The following is a 21,189-nucleotide window of genomic DNA, read 5'->3' as shown; positions in this document are numbered from 1 at the left end:
TCGCTTAATGGAGCTTAATAGAAGCTAACATGTTCTCGGCCCATATGAAATTGGTTCGTTGTCTGCTCAGCTGCAGCCGCCAATATCATTGCAACCATTTGGAAACGATGATCCATGAACGGCCATGAGTGTTGGAATTGCACTTGCTCAGTTGATTAACTATTTAACATCACAAGAGCCTCAACGCCGAATCTGCAAGACGATAAAAGGTAATGATACGCTTGAAATGCCTAAATAGTACTTAATCGGTCGACAAGTTCCACTCTAACGCAGCACGCAGCATATCCATCACGAATGGGGGTGGTGAGGTGGTAAACATGTACCCCCTACTCGTATACCTCAACTCCCTGATGAGACTCTCTGGGCCAGTAAGGAAACCCGCCGGCAGACCAAAGATGCGATTGAAAGAACCACACACAAGAACATGGATGTTAGACCTGCAAGGGAACGAGATGAGCTCCCTTGGGTTCAGGTAATGAGAGGTGCAGTGAAGAAGAATGGTCATGGAGGACTCTGGACCAGTGATGGTCGCGATCTCCTCAAGAACGTTTGAAAGCAAGTGATGAGCCGAGTCTTCGCCGACGCGAACGTAAACTGTGAGACATAGTCTCTGGTTGCTGCGCGAAAGCTTTCTGACTTGCTGCACGAGCTGGAATAAGTCGATGTAGCTGAGCAGAGTGGGTGCATCCTTCTTTGGTGCCATCATAATGCCGTCGCGAACAAATTGGCTTGCGCCCCTTTCGAACAGCAGGTAGTGTTTCGTGTAACCCAATAACGGTCGTGATAGTGCGGCGATGGTAGATGCGAGTCCAATGGAGGCATCCGCGTAGGTCAGGCCCGCCTGCATGCCAGTTGCTGTGGCGATGAGTTTCTCAACCGCAAGGTGAGGAGGAAAGGTCCCGCAGATCCATCGCGCGCCTCCGGCACCGATGCCATACTGCACGCGGGATTTGTGACCTATCTCAAGAATCCTTGGGCCACATGTGGTGTCGAACAGCTGTCTCTGCTGGCTCGTTGGACCCATCGTCGCGTCCATCTTGATCAAACCGCGCACCCAGTCATAGGACCTTTCTGCCTCCTCGGGGTCCTCCTCAACCGTGAAAGATTCTTCGTCGGTCTGGAAGAGAAACCGAACTGAGCTCGGGGATCTGCAGATACCGACGCTGGCGGCTGCACGAATGACAGCCTCGACGAGGCGGTTGACTTCTTCATCGGTGAAATCTGCCGAGAGGTTGATGCGGACTCTGCTTTCCCAAAAGGGGACGGCCGGTGTGCATACCGGCGTGGCGAGGAGACCTGCGCAGCGGAGAGCATATGATAGCTTGGCTGAGACGCTGGGCCTGCCGGTGTAAACCGGAAGAACAGGTGTACCAATGTCGCCATAAACAAAGATGCCGAAGCGTTCCAGTTCCTCCCGGCAGAAGCGAGAGATGTTGGCCAAACGCTGCAGACTACGGCTGATTCGGGCAGGCTGTCCGAGAACCCAGAGAGTCTGCGCCATGGTGGAACTGGGCAGGGAGGCATTTTCCTGTTCGTCGAGGTTCTCTATGCGTTCTCTAACACTTTCCTGGAATTGGCCCTTTCCAACGATTATGCCTCCAATACCCCCTACAGCCTTGGAAAGGGTGCCAGTGCGTATGTCGATGAGGTCCCAAGGTAAGGGGTTCTCCGGATGGTAGTCGTTCCAGTACTCCAAACACCCTCGGCCGGTCTTGCCGAGTGACAAGAAAGAATGCGCCTCGTCGCAGTATAATGTGAAGCCATATTCCTTCTTCAGGCGGTGTATCTCGTCCAAAGGTGGCACATCGGCTTCCATGCTGCCATCGTTAAAGTCAGTGGCCTATTCGCAGCGAAGGTGTTGAGGTGTACAAACCTGTAGAGGCCCTCGATCGCCACAATGATGTTGTCCGTCGCATCAATACACCCGCTCAACAGCGTCTCCAAGTGGTCCATATTGTTGTGCTTGAACTTGCGAAGATTGGGGCAGATCCCAAGAAACACACCAGTGAACATGGAGTTGTGGCAGTTCTCGTCCATAATGACGACGGTAGCGCAGTCGACCAGCGCCGGAAGGGCGATATAATTTGAGCCGTAGCCCGTGCTCGTGGTGAAGCAGAAGTCGGCACCAAGAAACTTGGCAATAGCCTGGTGTGTCTCGTCTCTGAGGAAGGGAACTGCATCGCTCTCAGAGACTGGGAGCATCTCGAGGCACAAACGCTGCAGCCTCTCGGCTTCGGCGGTGGCCTTGTAGAAGCCGGCATAGTTGTGGGAGGCGCCATTCACCAACTTCGTCGCGGATCCGAATGCGTCACGAGCTTCAACGCGACCAAGACACTGGGTGAGGAGGACTCGGTAGTTGGCACCCCACCAGTTGAAGAGAGGCTCGACGTAGTTGTAAGCGAAGAGGCCCTTCTGGGAGATAGGCTTCCGAGTGCCGTTGCGTTCGCCGAGAAGAACGCGGAGACGGGTAAGAGCGAGGCGGACGAGCTCGCGCACTTTCTCAGTGCTCCCCACGTGAGGTGGACGGCGCGACTTGACGGAGACGAGGCTCGAGGTGGTGCTTGTTGACAGGGTCGAGAACGTCCTTCGGCGTTCTGCGTCCCCAGCCACGGTGGTTACGGTGACGGTGACAGCTTTGTCGTTTCCCATATCAGTTCAACAAGCGAGGAAGACTCAGCCCTGGTAAGAGGCAAGCAAGTGGCAAGGGGTAAAGTTGGAAAAGGGGGAGAATAGGAGGCAGATCTGGGTGTTGGATAGAATGAGAGAGTCGACTTGGGTAGCTGGGAATGACCTCATGGAAGCAGGGCGACTTTTCTAATCATCGCGAGATGACTTGCATCCTAGACTCCGCAGTCTTGGCCAACCCATCGCAACTCGTTGTCTTGGCGGTGAACCTGATGGGACGAGGGAGTGAGCACGAGGACCACCAGCATGGGAACGTGTAAGCGCTCGCACGAGACCCTCCAGTCTACAGAGTATCACCCGTTCAGCCGCCTCATCCAGACCATGCTCCATTGTGTAATCTCCGTGATTTTTTCCATTGCTTCCTCTCTCTTCACTGAACGCATGCAGCAGTGTGCCTGCTGCACTGGATCCTCGTGAGCGATTTCAGACACATTTGGAAAGATCTGTCATTGAAACTGCGACAGCGTTGCGCCCGCACGGCATGACTCGACGGGGGATAGTGCGGTTGTCCGTCAAAGAAAAAGGCTGTTTTGCGCGGGAGTTGAGCGTTGGACGTGAAATATTTGTTCGAGTGAAAGTATCATGAGCTCTGGAGATTTAGACAAGTACAACGGGAGCATCTGCGGAGGTTTTGTATGAGGGATTTGTCTTGGCGGCTCAGGAGTTAGTGGGTTGGGGTTGGGATTCGTACGGGCGCTTCCCGCAATGGACCAAGCTTTTTTTGGGACCATGTTAGTCTCCCCGGACTGCTCCCATTCGTCCTTCAACTCACATGTCTGGGGTTAAGGCAAGGACGTTGTGCACATATGCAATGCGGTATTAATCTCATGTGCCCTTCCCACTCTGAGGATGTGGGCTACGCTAATTGTGTCTCTGGAGGCCTCTGGGATGTAAACAAGGCTGTTCACGATGATGGGAGTGTACCTGTCACATGGCAAAACCCCTCAAACCGATACCTTTCTTCCCCCCAAGCTATTCTGATCTTTGACGGCACAGCCACCTTCCTCGTTTGTGTTTGGTGGATATTATGTGTAAACATGCAATGCAGCTCTGTATCCCTCACACAAAAGCCGCACGTGTTGATGGATCCCCAGACGCGCGCAACCAACCACCCAGTCTCCATTATCATCACGGCATAAGATCTGGATTCGGACTCAGTTTTGGCTTGCGAAGTCCACCGAGGTCGTATCGTCGAGTTCTGCGAATGATCTAATGAAACCTTCAGCAATCTGGGATATCTCGACTCGGCACCGTGGAGCCTCATCATACGCATCGTAAAACTTACAATGGTTCCTCGCTTCGGCATCGGCAAGGCAGCGGTGAGAGGTTTTCTTTCATTGGATCTTGCTGGTCAAGTGACGCAGTTAAGATATGAGGGAATTATCACGAGAAAATACTGGAGTTTCCCTCTGGATAGCGGCAGCCACGTGGGATGACTGCTCAGCTTCGACTTTTCGTTGAAGCCCGCGGCGATTCATCAATGTTCAGGCAGCGCACTTGCCTGTCCATTCTTCTTGTGCAGCTCACCAAGTCTTGCGTGTCTTTCTGCTTTAGGACATTCGAAGCGTTGATGCAGCTTACCTTCTACTCCTGACGGACCTCTATTCCCTACAACCAAACACGATGGAAGAAGAACAAAGCATCAAGTCCAGCACCAAGAAGAACTTTCCCGACACAATCTTCCCCATACCAGGGCCGCGACGTTGGTGTTGCTTATCCCTCGGCATCTCTCTAGAATGCTGACTCTGGACAATTAGCATTGCCGGTTCTGGGGAATATCTTGGACATCGACCTCGTCAGTCCATTGGATTCCTTGATTAGTCTCGTGGCAAAGCATGGTAAGTGGGCACCGTATTTGGCCGTGTCCGCTCTTAGCCCTGCATTCTTGACTAAAAAGATGGCTGACTTTTGTTAATAGGTCCCATCTTCTCCTTGACCTTTGCTGGTAAAAGAGAGATCACCGTCTCAAGCCGCGAACTGGTAGAGGAAGTCTCCGATGAGACCCGTTTCTGCAAGCTCGTCACGAGCGGTGTTGAGACTATGCGAGCAGCCGCTGGCGATGGTCTCTTCACTGCACAGCACAACAATCACACCTGGGGTGTCGCTCACAGGATTTTGATGCCAGTCTTTGGTCCTTTGAAGATCAGGAGTATGTTTGATGAAATGAATGATCTCTCTGAACAGCTTTGCTTGAAGTGGTGAGCCATTCAGTCTTTCCTATGCCCACCAGCATTTAGCTCACCAACTACAGGGCTCGTCTTGGTCCTTCGGTGTCCATCGAAGTCGCTGATGATTTCACTCGCCTGACTCTGGACACCATCGCGCTGTGCTCTATGGACTACCGGTTCAACAGTTTCTACCTGGACAAGAAGACACATCCATTTGTCGAGAGCATGATTGCCGTCCTTGGAGAAGCCGACCTGCAAGCTGTCCTCCCTGACTTTGTCAGTCTACTTCGACCACGGGCAATGTCCAGATTCAGGCAGAACATTGAGCAGATGCAAAGCACATGCCGCGAGATCATCGCGCAGCGCCGTCAGTCACCCACCAAAGATCAGAGCAATGACTTGCTTAACGCCATGCTCAATGGTCGCGATCCCGAGACCGGGGATTCCTTGAGTGAAGAGGCCATCGTTCACAACATCATTACCTTTCTGGTCGCAGGTCACGAGACTACGTCAGGTCTCCTGTCCTTCTCCATCTACTATCTCGTGGAGCACCCAGAGGAAATGCGGAAGGCTCGTGAGGAAGTCGACCGAGTTATTGGAGATGGGCCCATCAACGTCCAGCATCTGCAACAGCTTCCTTTCCTCGATTCAGTCTTCCGGGAGACATTGAGATTGATGCCGACTGCGCCTGGGTATTATGTCACCCCATTCAAGGATGAGATCATCGGGGGACAGTATCTCGTCAAGCCTGGCGAGGCCTTATGTGTGCTGTTGCATACCCTTCACAGAGATCCTGCAGTTTGGGGTGCAGATGCAGAAGAATTCAAACCAGACAGGATGAGGAACCTCGACAGTATTCCAAAACATGCCTGGAAGCCGTTTGGTAATGGCATGCGAGGTTGCATTGGGAGAGCGTTCGCTTGGCAGGAGGCGCAACTAGTGAGTAAAGCCACAACAAATATGTAGAGAAAGGCATGGGTGCTCACACACGGCTTCTGCAGGTTATCGCGATGCTTTTGCGCAACTTCGACATCAAGAAGGATGATCCTGGATACAAGCTCAAGGTCAAGCATCTTCTTACGATCAAGCCAGCCGGGTTCAAGGTTCGAGTCGGCTTGAGAGACGACAAGAGGCCGACTGACTTCTTAAAAAGCCTAAGGGCTCGCTCGAGTGGTGTCGAAGAGCCCTCAAGACAGGCTATGCAACACGTCTTGTCTCAAAAAGGCCCGATAACAGTCTTGTACGGATCTGATACAGGCACCTGTGAAGCATTGGCACAGCGTCTCGTCATGGAAGCATCCAGAAGAGGCTTTACCCCCAAGTCGATGTCCATGAACGATGCTGCGGGAAGTCTACCTTCGGATGGCCCAGTCATCATGATCACCGCGTCTTACAACGGACTGCCATCGCGGGATGCGACTAAGTTTGTTTCTTGTACCCAGAGTCTTCAAGCTGGCGACTTGAAAGGCGTCCGGTTCGCCGTCTTTGGTTGTGGTAAGCGAAGTCTCATGATGCTATGTTGTGGCGCGTGCTAATGAACATCCCTTCAGGTCACAGAGACTGGCCTGCTACACTTTTCAAAGTGCCAATGGCGCTGGATGCAATGTTGGATGCGGCTGGAGCTCAGAGACTGGCCACTCTGGGCACCGCAGATACTGCGACCTGTGATGTCTTCTCTGAGCTCGAAAGCTGGCTCGATAACCACCTTTGGCCAGCACTGCTAGACAATCATGGGCGCATTGTGGATCGGGAAAGCCCCTATGTCGATATTGAGGTCAAACTTGGAAATGGATTCCAACCCACAGTACGCAGAGGCTTCATACCAGCATTTGTCGAAGAATCTCGCATGTTGTCAGCGAAAGGTGTCCCTCAAAAGCGACATCTTGAACTCAGACTGCCAGAAGGGGTCATCTACCAAGCCGGCGGTCATCTTCAGGTTTTGCCCCAGAATGACCCACAGCTTGTTCAGAAAGTTCTGTCCAGGTTCAACATTACCGTAGACACTCTACTGACGATCACATCTCGATCGGGCCGTTCATCCAGCCTGCCTCTCAACAAGCCCATCACAGCCTGGGATCTCTTTGCCAGCCACCTCGAACTCACACGCACAGCAACGCCAAGAAGCATCGAAATCTTGGCAGAGGTAGCTGAGAAAGAGGAGACTCGCGCTACATTGCGGACCCTGTCGAGTAAGACTTCCGACATCCGCGACAAGTGTCTTACCATCGTCGACCTACTCATGACCTTTCCCGACATCAAGCTTTCACTCACGTTGTTTCTCTCCATGTTGCCGCAGATGCGCCCTAGAACCTACTCTTTCTCGTCTGCGCCTTCCTGGAAGTCTGGCTTTGCGACGCTGACTTACACCGTTGAGGAGAAGGGCGTTGCATCAAACTATCTTGCATCTTTGAGTCAAGGCGATGCTGTGCAAATCACTTTGCTGCCTCCGACAGTCAACTTCTGTCTCCCCGAACTTCGATGCCAGGCCTCGACATCGGTGATCATGATAGCAGCAGGCACAGGTCTCGCCCCTTTCAGGGGGTTTATCCAGAACCGCGCAATTGCACTGCGGGAAGGAGCTCCCTTGGCGCCGGCGATCCTGTTCTTTGGCTGCCGTGGACCGGAACTGGATGACATGTATCGTGATGAGTTGGACGATTTTGAGAACGAAGGCGTGGTAACAGTCGTTCGCGCTTTCAGTCGGGCAAGAGGGGCACCACACAAATACGTCGTTGATCAGCTGCCAAACTTCAAGGACCAACTTTCAGAAATGTGGAAGAGTGGAGCACGCGTCTATGTATGTGGTGCAAAGAAAGTTGCCGATGCGGTGTTCGAGGTGTTGCGACCAATGCTGCTTGAGGCGGAGATGGAACCTGGGCAGCCAGTTGCCGTTGACATTGACACTTGGAACAAGACTGTCCCGGGTAATCGATATGTAGTCGAGATTTTCAACTAATGGTTCTGTACGATAGACATGATGGTGCATTTTCATTCAAAAGGCAAGTGCACCATAATCATGAAGGTACTTTCATCATTCACGACAGTCACTTGAAGAGAGATGATTTAGACAACGACGACATGTATTGCAGACCCAGACCCCAACTAAGTCAAATATCTAGCGATGTAGAAAGCAGCTTTTGGTTAACGAGTGTGGGTGTGAAAAAGCCGAATAGGCTGAACATGATGTCGGCTCATAGTCAGGAGCTTAAGGGAGCGTCGAGGGCGTAGCCGAAGGCGAGGGGGAGGCCGTGCCGGGCTCGCACGTGTCCCTGCTGCAAGATCCGCTGGTACGGTCGACCAGGACCCAATCGCTGGATCCGGTGGTGGTTCCGAAGCCGTCGGCGTCGAGGAGACGGCACTCCAGGGTGACTGCGTTGTAAGAGAAGGCGACGCAGTTGGCGAAGAGGTCGCAGGAGTTGGCGCAGATCTCGATGCTGAGGATGAGGGGAAGCGTGCGCTGGTTCTGGCTGGTGCCCTCGGCACAGGTGGGGTTGCTGTAGCTGCAAGAGCAGAAGGTCAAGAGCGTGGAAGGAGAGTACGGGAATCTGGATCCGAAGGTTGTGCAGATATCAGGGCCGGCGGTGGAGGAGGGCTCAACGTCAGAGGACTAGATTAGGGGAGGATGGTCAGCGTGGGGCCGGTGATCGAGGTCTCTAGCGAGATCTCAATCGAGGTCTCGCCTACCGTAGGAGTGGCTTCATCAGAGGTCACGGGAAGAAGGCTGGTGGCGAAGGTCGTGGGGTCCGGGAGGACGCTGGTGGGGAAGACATCGGTGGTGGAGGGAACCGGTTCGTCAGTCTCCGTGGCGGAAGGTCCATCAGTCTCAGTGGCCGAGGGCTCATCGGTCTCGGTGGCAGAGGGTTCGTCCGTCTCAGTAGCCGAGGGCTCATCTGTGGAGGTAGCAGAAGGCTCATCGGTCTCAGTGGCGGAAGGCTCGTCGCTGGAAGTAGCAGAAGGCTCGTCAGTCTCGGTAGCTGAGGGTTCCTCGGTCTCGGTAGCGGACGGCTCGTCAGTTGAAGTCGCAGAGGGCTCGTCAGTCTCGGTGGCGGAAGGCTCATCAGTCTCGGTAGACGATGGCTCATCTGTAGAGGTGACGGAGGGCTCGGCATCGGTAGAAGAGGGGCCCTCAGTCTCAGAGGAAGTTGGCTCCACGGTCTCGGAAACGTCGTCATCAGTCGACGTAGACGAGGGCAAGACGAAGCTGGTTGGGGTAGATGTGATGCGGACAGTAGTGGTCGTCACACCAGTTCCAATGACGGAGATAGTGTCGATATCAAGCGAGGTGATGGTGATAGTCGTGGTGCCCGGGAAGCTGTTGGTGACGAAGCTGGCAGTGATACCCCAGCAAGAGCAAGCAGAGCGGTAAGCAGACGCACCGCTGCATGCAGAAGCGTAGAACGGGACAGGGGGGAAGATGGCCGAGGAAACCAGTTGACGGCCCTCAAGGTCACGGCGGTCAGGGCCCGAGAAGCTGGTGACGACAGGAGGCTCAGGGAGGCCGATGGAGAAAGAAGGATCGATGATAATTGGCGGGACGGTGGTGGTGACGGTCACGGTGGAAGGGGCGAATGTGCGAGTAACGTCAAAAGTGGCGGAAGAGGTGACAGTGACGAAGGTGGTCGTCTCAAAGCGGGTGATAGTAGTCCTCTGGAAGGATGAGCAGTCGGCCCTGCGGGAAGCTTGAGTCTGGGGACCAAGACGGGTTCCCGTAACGGCTCGAGCACAGTTGTTCTATCAGTTGAGTTAGTTTATCCAGCTGACGAAAAGCTGACGACATGAGTTCTATCGTTGAGTTTGTGGACTTACTGCATTACACTGGGCATCGGCGGCGCCAAAGGCTGCCGCAGCAGCTGCGAGGTAGACTTGGTACTTCATTGTAGCGAAGAGCGAGTGACGCTTGGGTGTTGGGGTCTGAAGCTAGGGTAGTGAATGACTGTGGTCGTTGTGATGAAGAGCTACTTAGAAACTAATCAGAGGGCCACGAAGGCAGTTTATATAGAAAAATGAAACGGTGTTGAACTCTCGTCTTCTTTCTGAGCCTCCAATTCACACGTAGTTGGGGGAGGCTATTTGGTTCAGCTGTGAGAGTCTCGCCTCAGTCACTTGGTCTTACATCGTCACATTCCAAACCTGTGGGATGAAACGACTAGCAAATGTCGAGCGCGTTACTCAGAGCCACGAGCTGTCGCTTCTCCAGAACAGAAGGATGTAAGACAGACGTTGCCCCGAAAATGTGGCAGTCAAAAAGCAAGTTTTCAACGGTCCTGGTGGTTCTTTCACGGAGGATCTACGGAGGTCCCCCTGTAGATCAGGGAACCTGACAGCATATCCCTAGCCAGCCGCCGACGCATTCACTTGGGTTCCTGCTTCCTGAAATTTTGGATTTTCCTCCGCAGCCTTAACCATCTGCGATGAAGGGGCATGCACGGCATGCGGGTCGGCGACATCCGGCCGGTGTGGGTGGCTGGTGAGGTAGCGGAGCGCGGCCGGGGAAGCGGGTCCCACCCGGACTGCTCCCTTGTCTCACGATCTGACGATCTTGCTCTCTTGTGGAGTTGAAAACACCTCGTGGCTAGCTCGCTCCGCGCGGGAACTAGGGAATCACGCAAGTAGCCGCAAGGCGTTCTCGAAATAAACACAGACATTGACGCGGAAGACGCGTTATTGCCATGGCCCGATGTTTCCATGACGAGGACTTCAGCCCGAATGTCACTCGGAATGTTCTCTGCAACATCGCGTTTGCCACTCCTGACGGCCAGTCTCGTATAGACATGTTGAGTAGCTAGCCGGAGCTGTTCTCCGCACCATCGGGGAATCAAGAATGTCGGGCGGTGGATGGCATCATGGCGCGTGGGAAGGATTATAGGCTGTGAGAGATTGAATCAACGATTCCAGCGCCTCCCCCCTTGGTAGCCTTACTTGCAGCTTGAACGCCAGGCGAGAACCTGTTTGCTCTGATGAAAGTCTAGCCTCCATTCCAGAACACCCTGCCTAGGAGGTTAGCTGAAAGCTCAGCCCGAGACCTGCCACCATTCTCTTGAAGCCACCATTCCAGACGGAAGCGCGGAGACGTCGCCAAGGGTCTCGGGCGACAACGTTTAGCCTCATGCGGATGACTCACGCTAAAAGACTTGGCTTCGTACGATAACCCACAACGAGGGGTTTTAAGGACAGTGAATTCTGCCCGTACTGAGATATAACGTCCTTGAGCAGACTCTCGAAGACTTCAATCGTTTCACCGCGCATACTTGATAAGGGTTACACGAACAAGTGATGATCTCACCATTACCATAAAGGAAATAATTTAGCAAAACGTTCACATGCAATTGGGTATTTTTTCTACCTCATCGTGTTCTTTTTCCCCATTCATTTTTCAGCGCTCTCATGCTAGCCTCAGGTAAGGCTTCTCGCCCGCCACCAATTCTTGAACGTGGACGTGCCCATTGGTATTAGTCAATGTCGGAGGCTCAACGGCCTGGTTCTGTTGCAAGTTATCCAACGAACTGAAGCCTCCACGGATGCAGTCTGCCTCGAAGCCCTTCGCTCTCAAAACACTGGCGGCAACCCGCGCGTTGTTTCCGTTGTAGCAGAGGAGCAATATCGGCTTTGAGCGATGCTGCTCCATCTTCTTTCCAATCTCGCTTGTCGGTTCGAATGTTGCTTCCAGTTTGAGCCACAGGGTTTCAAGAATCTTTGCGTCCGAAAAGGGCTCCCAGTCCTTTGACTCCACAACGGGAACATTTTCGGACCCGGGAATGTGATGTGTCTGATAATCCTCTTGGCGCCTCAAGTCAACGATGACGGTGTTGGGGGACCTCGGGATGAGGGACGCGCTGCTCGTATCCACATATCGAGGCGTGCTCGGCAGCTTCTCGCTGAGCTCGTTCGGGATTACGCTTTCGGGAATGTGCATGAACGCCTCCGCAGGCTCCTTCTCCCATGCCTCATCATACCGGTGAAGGTCCACCTTTTGGAGATTCTGAGTGACTGTCAGCAATGTGGACTCCGTGAGGCTCGCCAATCTTGCGAATTTGGGTATTCACCTCGTTGTGGATCGTTGGGAAATGCTCAGGGCCTAGCTTGGCGAAATACTCGTCGATGTACTGGTATGGAAGGTCGCAGCATACGAAGACGCAGTGAATCTCGCCATTCTCGCCGGCAAGCTCGCTCAACGTGCCGGCAGCCTTGCGCTGGTCGAGGAACTGGAAGAGCCCCTTAAGGTTGAACCCAGAAGAAGGGCCGCAGACGATGCCCTCCCTAGTGAGGTTAAGAGAGTATGAGTAGGAGTCATGCGATCCAACGTGCTCGATGTGGTCGACAGCAGCTCTCCACGGGAATTCCACGGGCTGGAGAAGTGCGTATGAGCGCGGGCCCGGCACACGGTCGCCAGCAGCTGTGCAAACACCAAGACGATACACAGAAGGCTTGTTGTCCTTGAAGTACGTTCCGAGACCGGTCATGGTTCCTGGAAGTTGGATGTCAGTTCGAAGTGTGGTTTCGTATTCAAAGGTTTGGCCTACCAGAAGTTCCCATGCCGGCGCAGATAAGGTTGATTTCAGGCAGCTGTCTGAGGATTTGAGGACCGGTCCAACGGATATGTGACTTCCAGTTCTACAAAATTCGTCAGTCGGGAACTGAGCAAGCCATCCTTTGACCACTCACATCGTCGTTCTCATATTGGTTCGGGTTCATGGCCGTTTCTGACTTCTCGCCGATATCCTTCGCCGCTCGAATACCGCCTCTGGGGTCTGCAGGTTCGGGTTGTGATGGGCCGCCGAACAAAGTGCTGGGAAAGGCACCGAGTTAGCTAAGCTGGTCTTTGGTGATCCCTCCTCGAAGAGATGGAAGTGCGTAATTAAGGGAAAGCGGTTCGTGACTTACATATCCAGTCCGAAGAATTGCATCAACCTCAGTTTCGCCTGACTTGTCTTGTTGCTGAGGTATGCTCTAACATCCGAGTTTCCGAAGTAGACTCTTGAAATCAACGACATCGAGATGACCGTCGATCCGGAACTATACTCAACCACCGTCTCGGTCTTGCCAGGCACAACACCCTTTTGGAGCAGGTTCAGTGCTGGCATAGCCTTGACGTTGTTGGCGGGATGCATCGACATCATCTTGGCGTAAATTCGGACTCCATCGCTGCGGTATGGGTTGAGACAATTGGGAATCTCGACAAGAGGTAGAGGAGGAGCAATATCCGGGTTGAAATAGTCCTTGACGGCGTCAGGACCTTTATAAACGTTAAGATGGTTGACCTCTGCCATGATTAAAGACCTACTCTCAAGTCGTTTGGAGTAGTAAGAATAAAGTTATTGATCCTGCCCGGGTATCTGGTTGAGGGAACCTGATAACGGAAGTCTGGCACAAGGAGATTTATATCTGCAAGATCAACTGCTGCAGAGATTCACCATTCTTGGTACGCACTAGGGCGCACAAAGTAGGCTGACGCACGAGCTGAAGTCACATCGACACCGGATGAACAAGAGAATCGGGGAAACCCCTCCATGGGGTTACATTTGCCGTAAATGCTCTCACTTTGACATGGGATAAACATGCGTGAAATCGACATGACTCTGACGATGGAGTCTCGAAACGTGTCAAATGACGCCCGTTACGGCAGGCTGGGGAACCGATTACTTGCGCTAGTATCTGGGCGGGCTTCTCCGTCCTTCTTTAGGGCCTGGGGATTGCGTCCATTCTGAGCATGATTGGCTTGTGATCCCGAAAATAGCACCAAGCCCTAAGCGTGTCGACATCACGAAACGCGACGTTGAAGACGATTGATCGACGCAGCGCTCATCAAGGTCGGCTGCGAGCCTGCGGCGTCTCGATGGCACCATGCAACGCTCATGTCGGTCAGCCAGGGGGGGCCGCGTCGCCAATTTTTTCCTGGTGATCTATTATGAGAAGGTTGCAACGTCGAGTGTCGTGCGCAATTCATAGCTTCAGACGCAAATTATCGCAAAGATGCCGCGTAGCCGCGAGGGGCATTTTTGGAGTCGGCTGATTCGACGATGTTATATAAAAGCCCTGTAGTTGAACGCTCTAAGAGAGAGAGTTTGAGCTGGTTTTTCGGGAGGTTCCCCAGTTGAGCTTGTTTCACGGGAGCAACCCGCAAGGGTTCTTGTTTCCGTCCTAATCCCTGTCAATTGCCCAGCGCATCAGAGCCTCTAGACCGGGGGTTGCCTCCACTTACCGCGATGACGATCGTAGGATTCAACAATAGTTCAGACTTGGCGGCCGGCAGTCTAAGGGCAGGAAACAAGGGTCTCTGTCCTCTCAATGGCCCTAGAACGTCAAGCAGTAGCGAGAATGCTTATTTGGCCGATTACCCGGATGGCCAGCGTTCGGTCTCCGATGTTTGGCACCGATCCCGGCCGTGTTTTCCTACTTCAATTTCCTGTGCTCTTTTGCTTTGATTCCAGCCGCTGCATGCGAAATATTCTTCGGCTCATGCTTTGAATGATCAGCTTCCAAGTTTGTCGCCAAAAATATCCCTCATCATGAAGGAAGAACAGCCGAGCGGAGTCCTCGCTTCAGACGACCCGAGGAATTCGGCGATGGAACAAGCCAACTCGGACAATGGTAGCAAGACGCTGAATCAGTCTGACGAAGAGAAGAGCACCGTTCATGTCTTTAATGAGCAGACGAATTATGTGCGGCCAAGGACAATCATTACGGTAAGTTGAGTGAAGAAAAGACGTGAGAACTATGCTGATGGCTTTGCGACGCTTAGATCTTCCTGGCTTGTGCCACCGTTGATCTGGTGGCTCTCATGGACCAGACAACATTGGCCGCCAGTTTGAACATCATCGGCAATGCTCTCAACTCTAGCAACCAGACCGCTTGGATTGCAAGTGGCTATTTCATGTGAGCCTCTATCGTACGAAGGGGTCATCAATCGCTAATTCCAAGATTAGAACGTCGACTACAGGTCAACTGTTGTATGGCCGATTGTCTGACATTTGGTCTCGCAAATTTATCTTATTGATTGGTCTTGCGATATTCTTCACTGGATCTCTAGCCTCTTCCGTTGCAGCGACCGGCACGCAGCTCATCGTATTTCGAGCTTGGACCGGTATTGGCGGCGGTGGGCTCATGACCGTGGCACAGATGATTGTCAGTGATGTGGTTCCCCTGAGAGAACGAGGAAAGTATCAAGGAATTCTGGTGAGCAACAAAACCTTTCGCAAAGATATTGTGTCTTGCTGACAACCTCGCCAGGGAGCAGTTGTGGCGATTGCCAACGGTATTGGTCCTGTTATCGGCGGCGCTTTAGCTTCGCAGTCACGAGACTCCTGGAGATGGATATTCCGTCTCAACATGCCTCTGACCCTGCTGTGCACTGTCTGTGTTATCTTCTTTATGCCACTGAGAAAGGTGGAAGGCGATTGGAAAATGTAAGTTCTTCACCACGTCCGCTTTTTTGTCTGTTGCCGTGAAGAGTTGCTCAGGTCCGTGCGAATCCAGGAAGCTCAAGGCAGTGGACTTCGTCGGCAGTGGCTTAGCTTTGGCTGGCACTTCAGTTCTGATGCTTGGTCTGACATGGGGTGGCGGCGAGTACCCATGGAACTCAGCGCATGTCATAGCCACAATTGTTGTTGGCTTCGTCGTCTGCGTTGCTTTTGTGATGTGGCAATGGAAGGGGGCCAAGTTCCCACTCGTTCCTTGTAGGTTTTGACTGTCCTTCGTCGTGAAATATCTTCGCTGACTAGCTTTAGTGCATATTTTCAAGTCTAAGATCGTCAACGGCGCCTGTATTACCATGGCTATCAACGGCTGGAACTTCGTTGTGCAGGTCTACTACATCCCAGCCTTCTATCAACTGGCGTACAACTACTCAGCAACCAAAGCTGGCGCTATGCTGCTTCCCGTCACTCTGACACAAACCTTGTTCAGCACACTGTCTGGTCTCGTTGTTCATAAGGTCGGTCGATACAGGGAATGCATCCTCCTCGGCTGGGTGATGTGGGCTGTAGGCGTCGGTCTCATGTCTACCTTGGATGAAAACTCTAGTGTTGGCAAGCAAGTAGGGTACTCCTTACTCATTGGAGCTGGTGTTGGCAATACTCTTCAGCCGTAAGTCTTTTCCGATGTGTCGTACCCTGGGCTTCGCTGAAATTTCCGACAGCGCCTTGATTGCGATCCAAGCAGGTGTTAGCCGCAGAGACATGGCCGTAGTAACCTCGTTCCGCAAGTGAGTCATGATGCATCATGAATCGGATGATGTTGCATACTCACATTGTTTTTAGTTTTATCAGAAACCTTGGAAGCACGATTGGTTTGGCAATCTCCGGTACACTCATGTAAGTATCTCTATTTTGACGGCTGTCCTCTTGCTTGCCTGATGGCTAATGACACAAATTAGTAACAATATCTTGTCAGCAAGCATCGCTGGTCTTGGTCTGGCAGATGATGAAGCCAGAAGACTTCTTGCCAATCCCCAGCATGTCCTGTCAGAAATGTCTCAAGCCGACGCAGATCAGGCAAGGGCTGTCCTGCTGCCAGGTTATCGAAAAGCATTCCGCATCATATTCCTCGTCATGGCTGGGCTTGCTTCAGTGGCATTTTTTGTTGCATTCTTCCTGATGCCACAGGTAGAGTTGAGCCGACCTGACGACAAGGATTTGAAGGACGCTGCACGCAAGACGACAGAAGAGAAAAAGACCGAATCTTAGTGGTTAACTAACCAACTTGGCGGCATTTGAGTTGCATTCTTGATGTGAATGTGCGCCTGGGTTACTCGCCTAGGCCTCATTGGATGCAGGGTCATAAAGTTTCATAATGACATATTTTTATTCCAGTACAATCTTCCTGGTCTGTGATAGCATATCTCATGGGGATGTTTTCGTTTTGTCCTTCCATTTTCTTTAATTTAAATACCAGACATTGCCAGAGCAAGATGAATCGGTAGAATCAGTACCTACATGCATCAGTTTTCTCCATGAGCATTCACAACGGTAGCGACCCACTGGTGTTTTGATTTCTCTACAACGGGAACCTTATCACTCACATGTTTCTGCAGGCTGTAGAAGACACTATTGCTACATATCCATCTGAGTCCGTAATCCCTAAACTCACTAGTCACTCGTAGTGCTTTGCACACCCCGACCATGGGTGGCAAATTTCTCATAATTTTGCCCTGTTCTCGTAGGCCCCGGGATATTGATTCCATGGAAGAAGAGATGTTGCCCATGCAGAGTGGCCTTTGTTTCGAGACCTGACACTTTCCCAGTCCACGCGACGTATTGAGCGAGCTACTTCAGCAGGATTGTAGCCAAGACGCCCCCGTCCGTCATCTTCTGGCTTGATGTTGTTCAGTCTGGGGGCTACTTGATTATCGAAACGCTTGTAAATAGTGACCACAGTAGCACCACCCAATCCCATGTTATGTTGAACGCAGTATTTCGTACCAGGCACTGATCGCGAGGCAGCCCATCCACGCAAATGCCAGACTTTTGTTTTGGAGGTGTTAGTAAGCTATTCAGACCCTCATCAACTTCGTTTCAATACATACCGAGTTCGGCGCACTGGGCCAAGCCTGTCGCACCAAGTGGATGGCCCTTCGAAATCAGTCCGCCACTGGGGTTAACAATCCACTGTTTCCCACTTGGAAACGGACGACCATCTGAATTGTAGGTAATTCCACCATCTCTGACCAGCTTCCAGCCCATTCCTTCGTCCGCAAGTCCCAACCCCTCCAAAGCGCACATCTCATTCGTGGTGAAGCAATCATGAAGCTCTATCACAGTGGCGTCCTCCGCTGTTATCCCGGCTTGTTCGTATGCCTGGGCTGCAGCCTTCCGCGTCATGTCTGATCCTATCAGCTCGATAGCACTAGCAGATTCATACAAACTTGAAGCATCTGTGACGAGTGCCTGCCCCGCAACCTGTACCGCACCCGACTTCAAAAAGGGGTGGGTCTTTAAGAATCTTTCCGATACAATGACAGCCGCAGCCGCTCCAGTCTGTCGCATAGTCTGTTGATAGAGCCATTCCGTCGGTTGGGAGGATGCATAAGATCGGGCGAGAGAACTTACTGACGACGGGCAGCACTGTAATCGAGTGATGTCTCCAGAAACAGTAGGACTGGCCAATACGTCTTCTGTAGTGACTTCTTTAGACAACTGACTGTATGGGTTCCTCACCCCGTGTGACCGGTTTATGGAGGTAATGTTTGCAAAGTCTCTCTTTTCTGCTCCAAATGGTGCATACATCTGCAGGTATTCGGCTTGGGCATTGGCGTAGAGTTGCGGCGTCCATCCAGGAGACGGCTTTCCACGGTCTTGTTCCGGAATCTGCGTCTTCGAAAGATCCAGGATTCGTGATAAAGGACTGGTCCTGTCTTCAAAGACTTGTGGTAGTGGCCCAGGGTACATCTTGTCAAACCCAACGACAAGAACACAATCAGCCGTTCCCGACATAATGGCTTGATTAGCCAACCACAATCCTGTGCTGCCAGAGCTGCAGTAGTTGTTGACATTGAAAATTGGTATTCCGGTCATTCCAAGGCCGTAGAAAATTCTCTGAGCGCAGGTAGAGTCCCCAAAGACATAGCAGCCGATTCCTTGGTCCACCTGGTCGTAGTTGATTCCAGCGTCAAGGAGAGCCTTCACAGCTGCCTCAACCCCGAGGTCAAAATAGTCTGAGTCAGGGTTTGTCGCAAAAGAAGCAGATTTCTTAGGGGAGTTGAATGGTGTCGTCCCGACACCAACAACGAATGCCGGAGTTGTCATGGTGAGATACTGCCGAAGTGGAGATCCAAAAGTATGTAATGACGACCTAGCAGATGTTTGAAAAGGGCAATGTTAAACTCAGGTCTAACGAACGTAAATGAATTCACGAAAATAGGGCAAACAGGAGGGAGATTTACAGATCATGATAGACGCGATTTAAAATGTACCCATGAGTGAAACTGACGCTATAACACCCGACAAATGGTTGACTTGAAAAGCGATAGCCGACACTGTCAAGGTATTTCCGAATGCAAAATATCATTTTTGACAGTTTTAGACCAATAAAAACTCGGTATCGTTCATCACAGAAATACCGGAAGGCGAGAGAGCGGGGTTCAGTACCTGTGCAATATGACGCGACACTCGATACACGACACGCGACGACAAATGTCAGGCAGCCAGGCCTGCGCCTGATCCACCAGAATTATGGGAACTTTCATTCTCAAAAGAATTAGATTAGGTGCCATAGCACGGGATTGGCATACAAAAGCCAAATGCATTGGATACGTAGACTAGGGACTGTTGTAGTTTTGGCAACTTGTCCTCGGGAGACACCCGAAGAGGCACGAGAGGGAGACGAATGAGCCGAGAAACTGCTTTGAATGATCATGAACTAATTTCAGAGCCATTGTACTTATCATACGCCAATACTTGGCATCAATGGACTGGTTCTATTGTATGCCACCGGACATAGGCTCGCCAGCAAATTAGCTTCAAATCTAATTAATGCACAATATGCAAGATACGTGACAGTTTCTTCAAAAGGCCTTGGATGACCAAAATAAATAGTGCCTAGTTGAATTCAAGGAACCCACTTCGTAGCGTTAGTTCCCACAAGCTTCCTGTTGAGACGCATGCAATGCCATGACAGCCCGAATGAAAGCAGTGCTCCAGCTAGCACAAACGCGGCATTGATGGCATGTCCCAACCGGTAAAACGGTTTGTCCTGGGCGCGATATATCCAGACTCCTATGATCTGACCTGGCCCCGTGAATGCAATATTAAGTCCGGACGCTAACGAGCCAGCCGTTGTGTTCCGCACATTGTCGGACACCCAAGCGCAAAGAGACGGCAGTCCTGCGAAGGTTCCAGCCGTGCTGATGCACAGAAATGCATATCTGGTCGCGTAGCTTTCGCCTGGCAGAGTTGCTAGACCGAGTCAGCATTTTATGAAGTTGTCTAAACTAGTACATCATAGTCGCCCGACGACGAACAACAGAAGAAAAGGAGACTTGATATGGAAGGAAGTCTTATGATCAAGAAGCGTACCTTGAATGAGGAAAGAAATTGCGCTCATGCCTAATATACTCCCTGCAACAATCCCTCGTGACTTCTTGCGATCGGATAAGACTCCAAAAGCCAGGGTGAAAACATACGCTATAGCATAGGGAGGGACTGTAAAGAGTTGAGCTTGCAAATCTTTATACCCAAGTCCGGAGACGATGGTGGGGGCAAAAAGTGACAGTGAAGACACAGCTACACCCAGACAGAGATAGGTAAAGTAGTGTACCCATAGTCGTAGGTCCTTAAGAGTTTCTTTGGCGTCAGGCCAATTCAACTTAGCATTGCTTCGGGATGCACGTCAGTGACAGCCCAGAAGTCATTCCCATGAACATTTTGGCTTACCCTTTCGAACTGTTTTCTCCTAGCCGCTGAATCTGGAAACTCTTCTCTTCGTTTAAAAGCCATTTGGCGCTCTCCGGATAACTCGGCATGAAGAGGAAAACTGCGACACCCATCACCACTAAAAGGACCACCAAGGTTAGCACCCAATCTAATCGTAACCAATAGAGCTTTAGAAACCTACCCGATGGAACACCTTCGACAATGAACAGCCATCTCCAACCTTCCAATCCGCATAAACCGTTCATGTGACCCACCCCATACGCAATAACCCTTGAAACAGCGTCAGCCCGAGTCATAGAACAATCTGGTCTCGCGAGACATACCCTCCGAAAGCACCGGCAAGGGTGGCACTTCCGAGGAAAATGGCTATGCGAAAGGCACGTTCCTCGGGTCTGTACCAGAAGCTCATGTAGAAGATCATTCCAACAAACACCCCTGATTCGAACGCTCCGAGAAAGAATCGGAGAACCGTGACGGAGGCAAAGCTGTTGGCGTCACCGATGCCGGTACAAAAGCTGCCAAATCCGATGATGAGGAAGCCTAGCCATCTGTACGAATGATAGTCGTGTCAGCCATAAACACCCTGCAGAGTTTTATGTCTGGTGTTCCATTCGAACCTACTTGTTTGGTGAAAACACCTTCAGCGCCAGGTTGCTTGGAGCCTCGAACACCGTGTAGGAGACAAGGAAGACCATGAGGGCAATTGTGTACTGGTAGTTGGTCATACCAGTCGAATCGAGAAGAGAGTCTCCAGTGGAAGAATTGAGGATCTTTGCATTGCCTTGATGATATCACAAACGTAGGTATGTGTTAGTCCTTGTCTTGCGGCCATGGGTGAAGGGTGAGTCGTGACCAACCTATGTTCGATCTATCCAAGTAACACAGTAGGTAAGTCAGTGCCGTAAATGGCATCAGCCGAATATCAATTTTGCGCACAATCCTGATCCATGTTTATCAGTCATCGTATCGCA

The 21,189-nt window shown here is 51.7% G+C and overlaps 7 protein-coding genes across 7 annotated transcripts; 2 read left to right on the top strand and 5 right to left on the bottom strand.

The window, feature by feature from the left end:
* Nucleotides 1–241: 241 nt before the first annotated feature.
* On the bottom strand, nucleotides 242–2,649 carry Sptlc2 (Serine palmitoyltransferase 2; the record flags this gene model as incomplete). The annotated part of the gene is made up of 2 exons (XM_032031707.1): nucleotides 242–1,817; nucleotides 1,874–2,649. 2 exons carry the CDS (start codon nucleotides 2,647–2,649, stop codon nucleotides 242–244), a joined length of 2,352 nt encoding a protein of 783 aa, XP_031888868.1.
* Nucleotides 2,650–4,308: 1,659 nt separating this feature from the next.
* Nucleotides 4,309–7,809, top strand: FUM6-1 (Bifunctional cytochrome P450/NADPH--P450 reductase; the record flags this gene model as incomplete). Its single annotated transcript, XM_032031706.1, has 6 exons — nucleotides 4,309–4,387; nucleotides 4,443–4,523; nucleotides 4,604–4,883; nucleotides 4,937–5,792; nucleotides 5,855–6,347; nucleotides 6,404–7,809. The coding sequence occupies 6 exons, from the start codon at nucleotides 4,309–4,311 to the stop codon at nucleotides 7,807–7,809; spliced, it is 3,195 nt and encodes a 1,064-aa protein (XP_031888869.1).
* Nucleotides 7,810–8,058: 249 nt separating this feature from the next.
* On the bottom strand, nucleotides 8,059–9,728 carry SANT (S-antigen protein; the record flags this gene model as incomplete). Its single annotated transcript, XM_032031705.1, has 3 exons — nucleotides 8,059–8,460; nucleotides 8,538–9,584; nucleotides 9,660–9,728. 3 exons carry the CDS (start codon nucleotides 9,726–9,728, stop codon nucleotides 8,059–8,061), a joined length of 1,518 nt encoding a protein of 505 aa, XP_031888769.1.
* A 1,507-nt stretch (nucleotides 9,729–11,235) lies between these two features.
* On the bottom strand, nucleotides 11,236–13,267 carry cysM (Cysteine synthase B; the record flags this gene model as incomplete). Its single annotated transcript, XM_032031704.2, has 7 exons — nucleotides 11,236–11,832; nucleotides 11,897–12,318; nucleotides 12,374–12,464; nucleotides 12,516–12,639; nucleotides 12,735–13,069; nucleotides 13,135–13,200; nucleotides 13,265–13,267. 7 exons carry the CDS (start codon nucleotides 13,265–13,267, stop codon nucleotides 11,236–11,238), a joined length of 1,638 nt encoding a protein of 545 aa, XP_031888765.2.
* A 1,092-nt stretch (nucleotides 13,268–14,359) lies between these two features.
* Nucleotides 14,360–16,534, top strand: dotC-5 (Efflux pump dotC; the record flags this gene model as incomplete). Its single annotated transcript, XM_066151040.1, has 10 exons — nucleotides 14,360–14,536; nucleotides 14,593–14,726; nucleotides 14,777–15,026; nucleotides 15,081–15,256; nucleotides 15,327–15,526; nucleotides 15,578–15,686; nucleotides 15,756–15,935; nucleotides 15,988–16,053; nucleotides 16,109–16,162; nucleotides 16,225–16,534. 10 exons carry the CDS (start codon nucleotides 14,360–14,362, stop codon nucleotides 16,532–16,534), a joined length of 1,656 nt encoding a protein of 551 aa, XP_066009522.1.
* An 828-nt stretch (nucleotides 16,535–17,362) lies between these two features.
* On the bottom strand, nucleotides 17,363–18,592 carry CGGC5_v002819 (Non-specific lipid-transfer protein; the record flags this gene model as incomplete). Its single annotated transcript, XM_032031702.1, has 1 exon — nucleotides 17,363–18,592. The coding sequence occupies one exon, from the start codon at nucleotides 18,590–18,592 to the stop codon at nucleotides 17,363–17,365; it is 1,230 nt and encodes a 409-aa protein (XP_031888766.1).
* Nucleotides 18,593–19,593: 1,001 nt separating this feature from the next.
* Nucleotides 19,594–20,943, bottom strand: prlL-17 (MFS transporter prlL; the record flags this gene model as incomplete). The annotated part of the gene is made up of 7 exons (XM_032031701.2): nucleotides 19,594–19,741; nucleotides 19,862–19,903; nucleotides 19,969–20,160; nucleotides 20,219–20,336; nucleotides 20,400–20,488; nucleotides 20,542–20,766; nucleotides 20,840–20,943. 7 exons carry the CDS (start codon nucleotides 20,941–20,943, stop codon nucleotides 19,594–19,596), a joined length of 918 nt encoding a protein of 305 aa, XP_031888767.2.
* Nucleotides 20,944–21,189: the final 246 nt, after the last annotated feature.

The sequence above is a fragment of the Colletotrichum fructicola genome (genome assembly GCF_000319635.2).
Source record: "Colletotrichum fructicola Nara gc5 chromosome Unknown KSG_Nara_v1_contig02, whole genome shotgun sequence".
Taxonomy (NCBI): domain Eukaryota; kingdom Fungi; phylum Ascomycota; class Sordariomycetes; order Glomerellales; family Glomerellaceae; genus Colletotrichum; species Colletotrichum fructicola.
The sequence above is the reverse complement of the archived record's forward strand: the minus strand, read 5'-3'. Positions and strand labels throughout refer to the sequence as shown.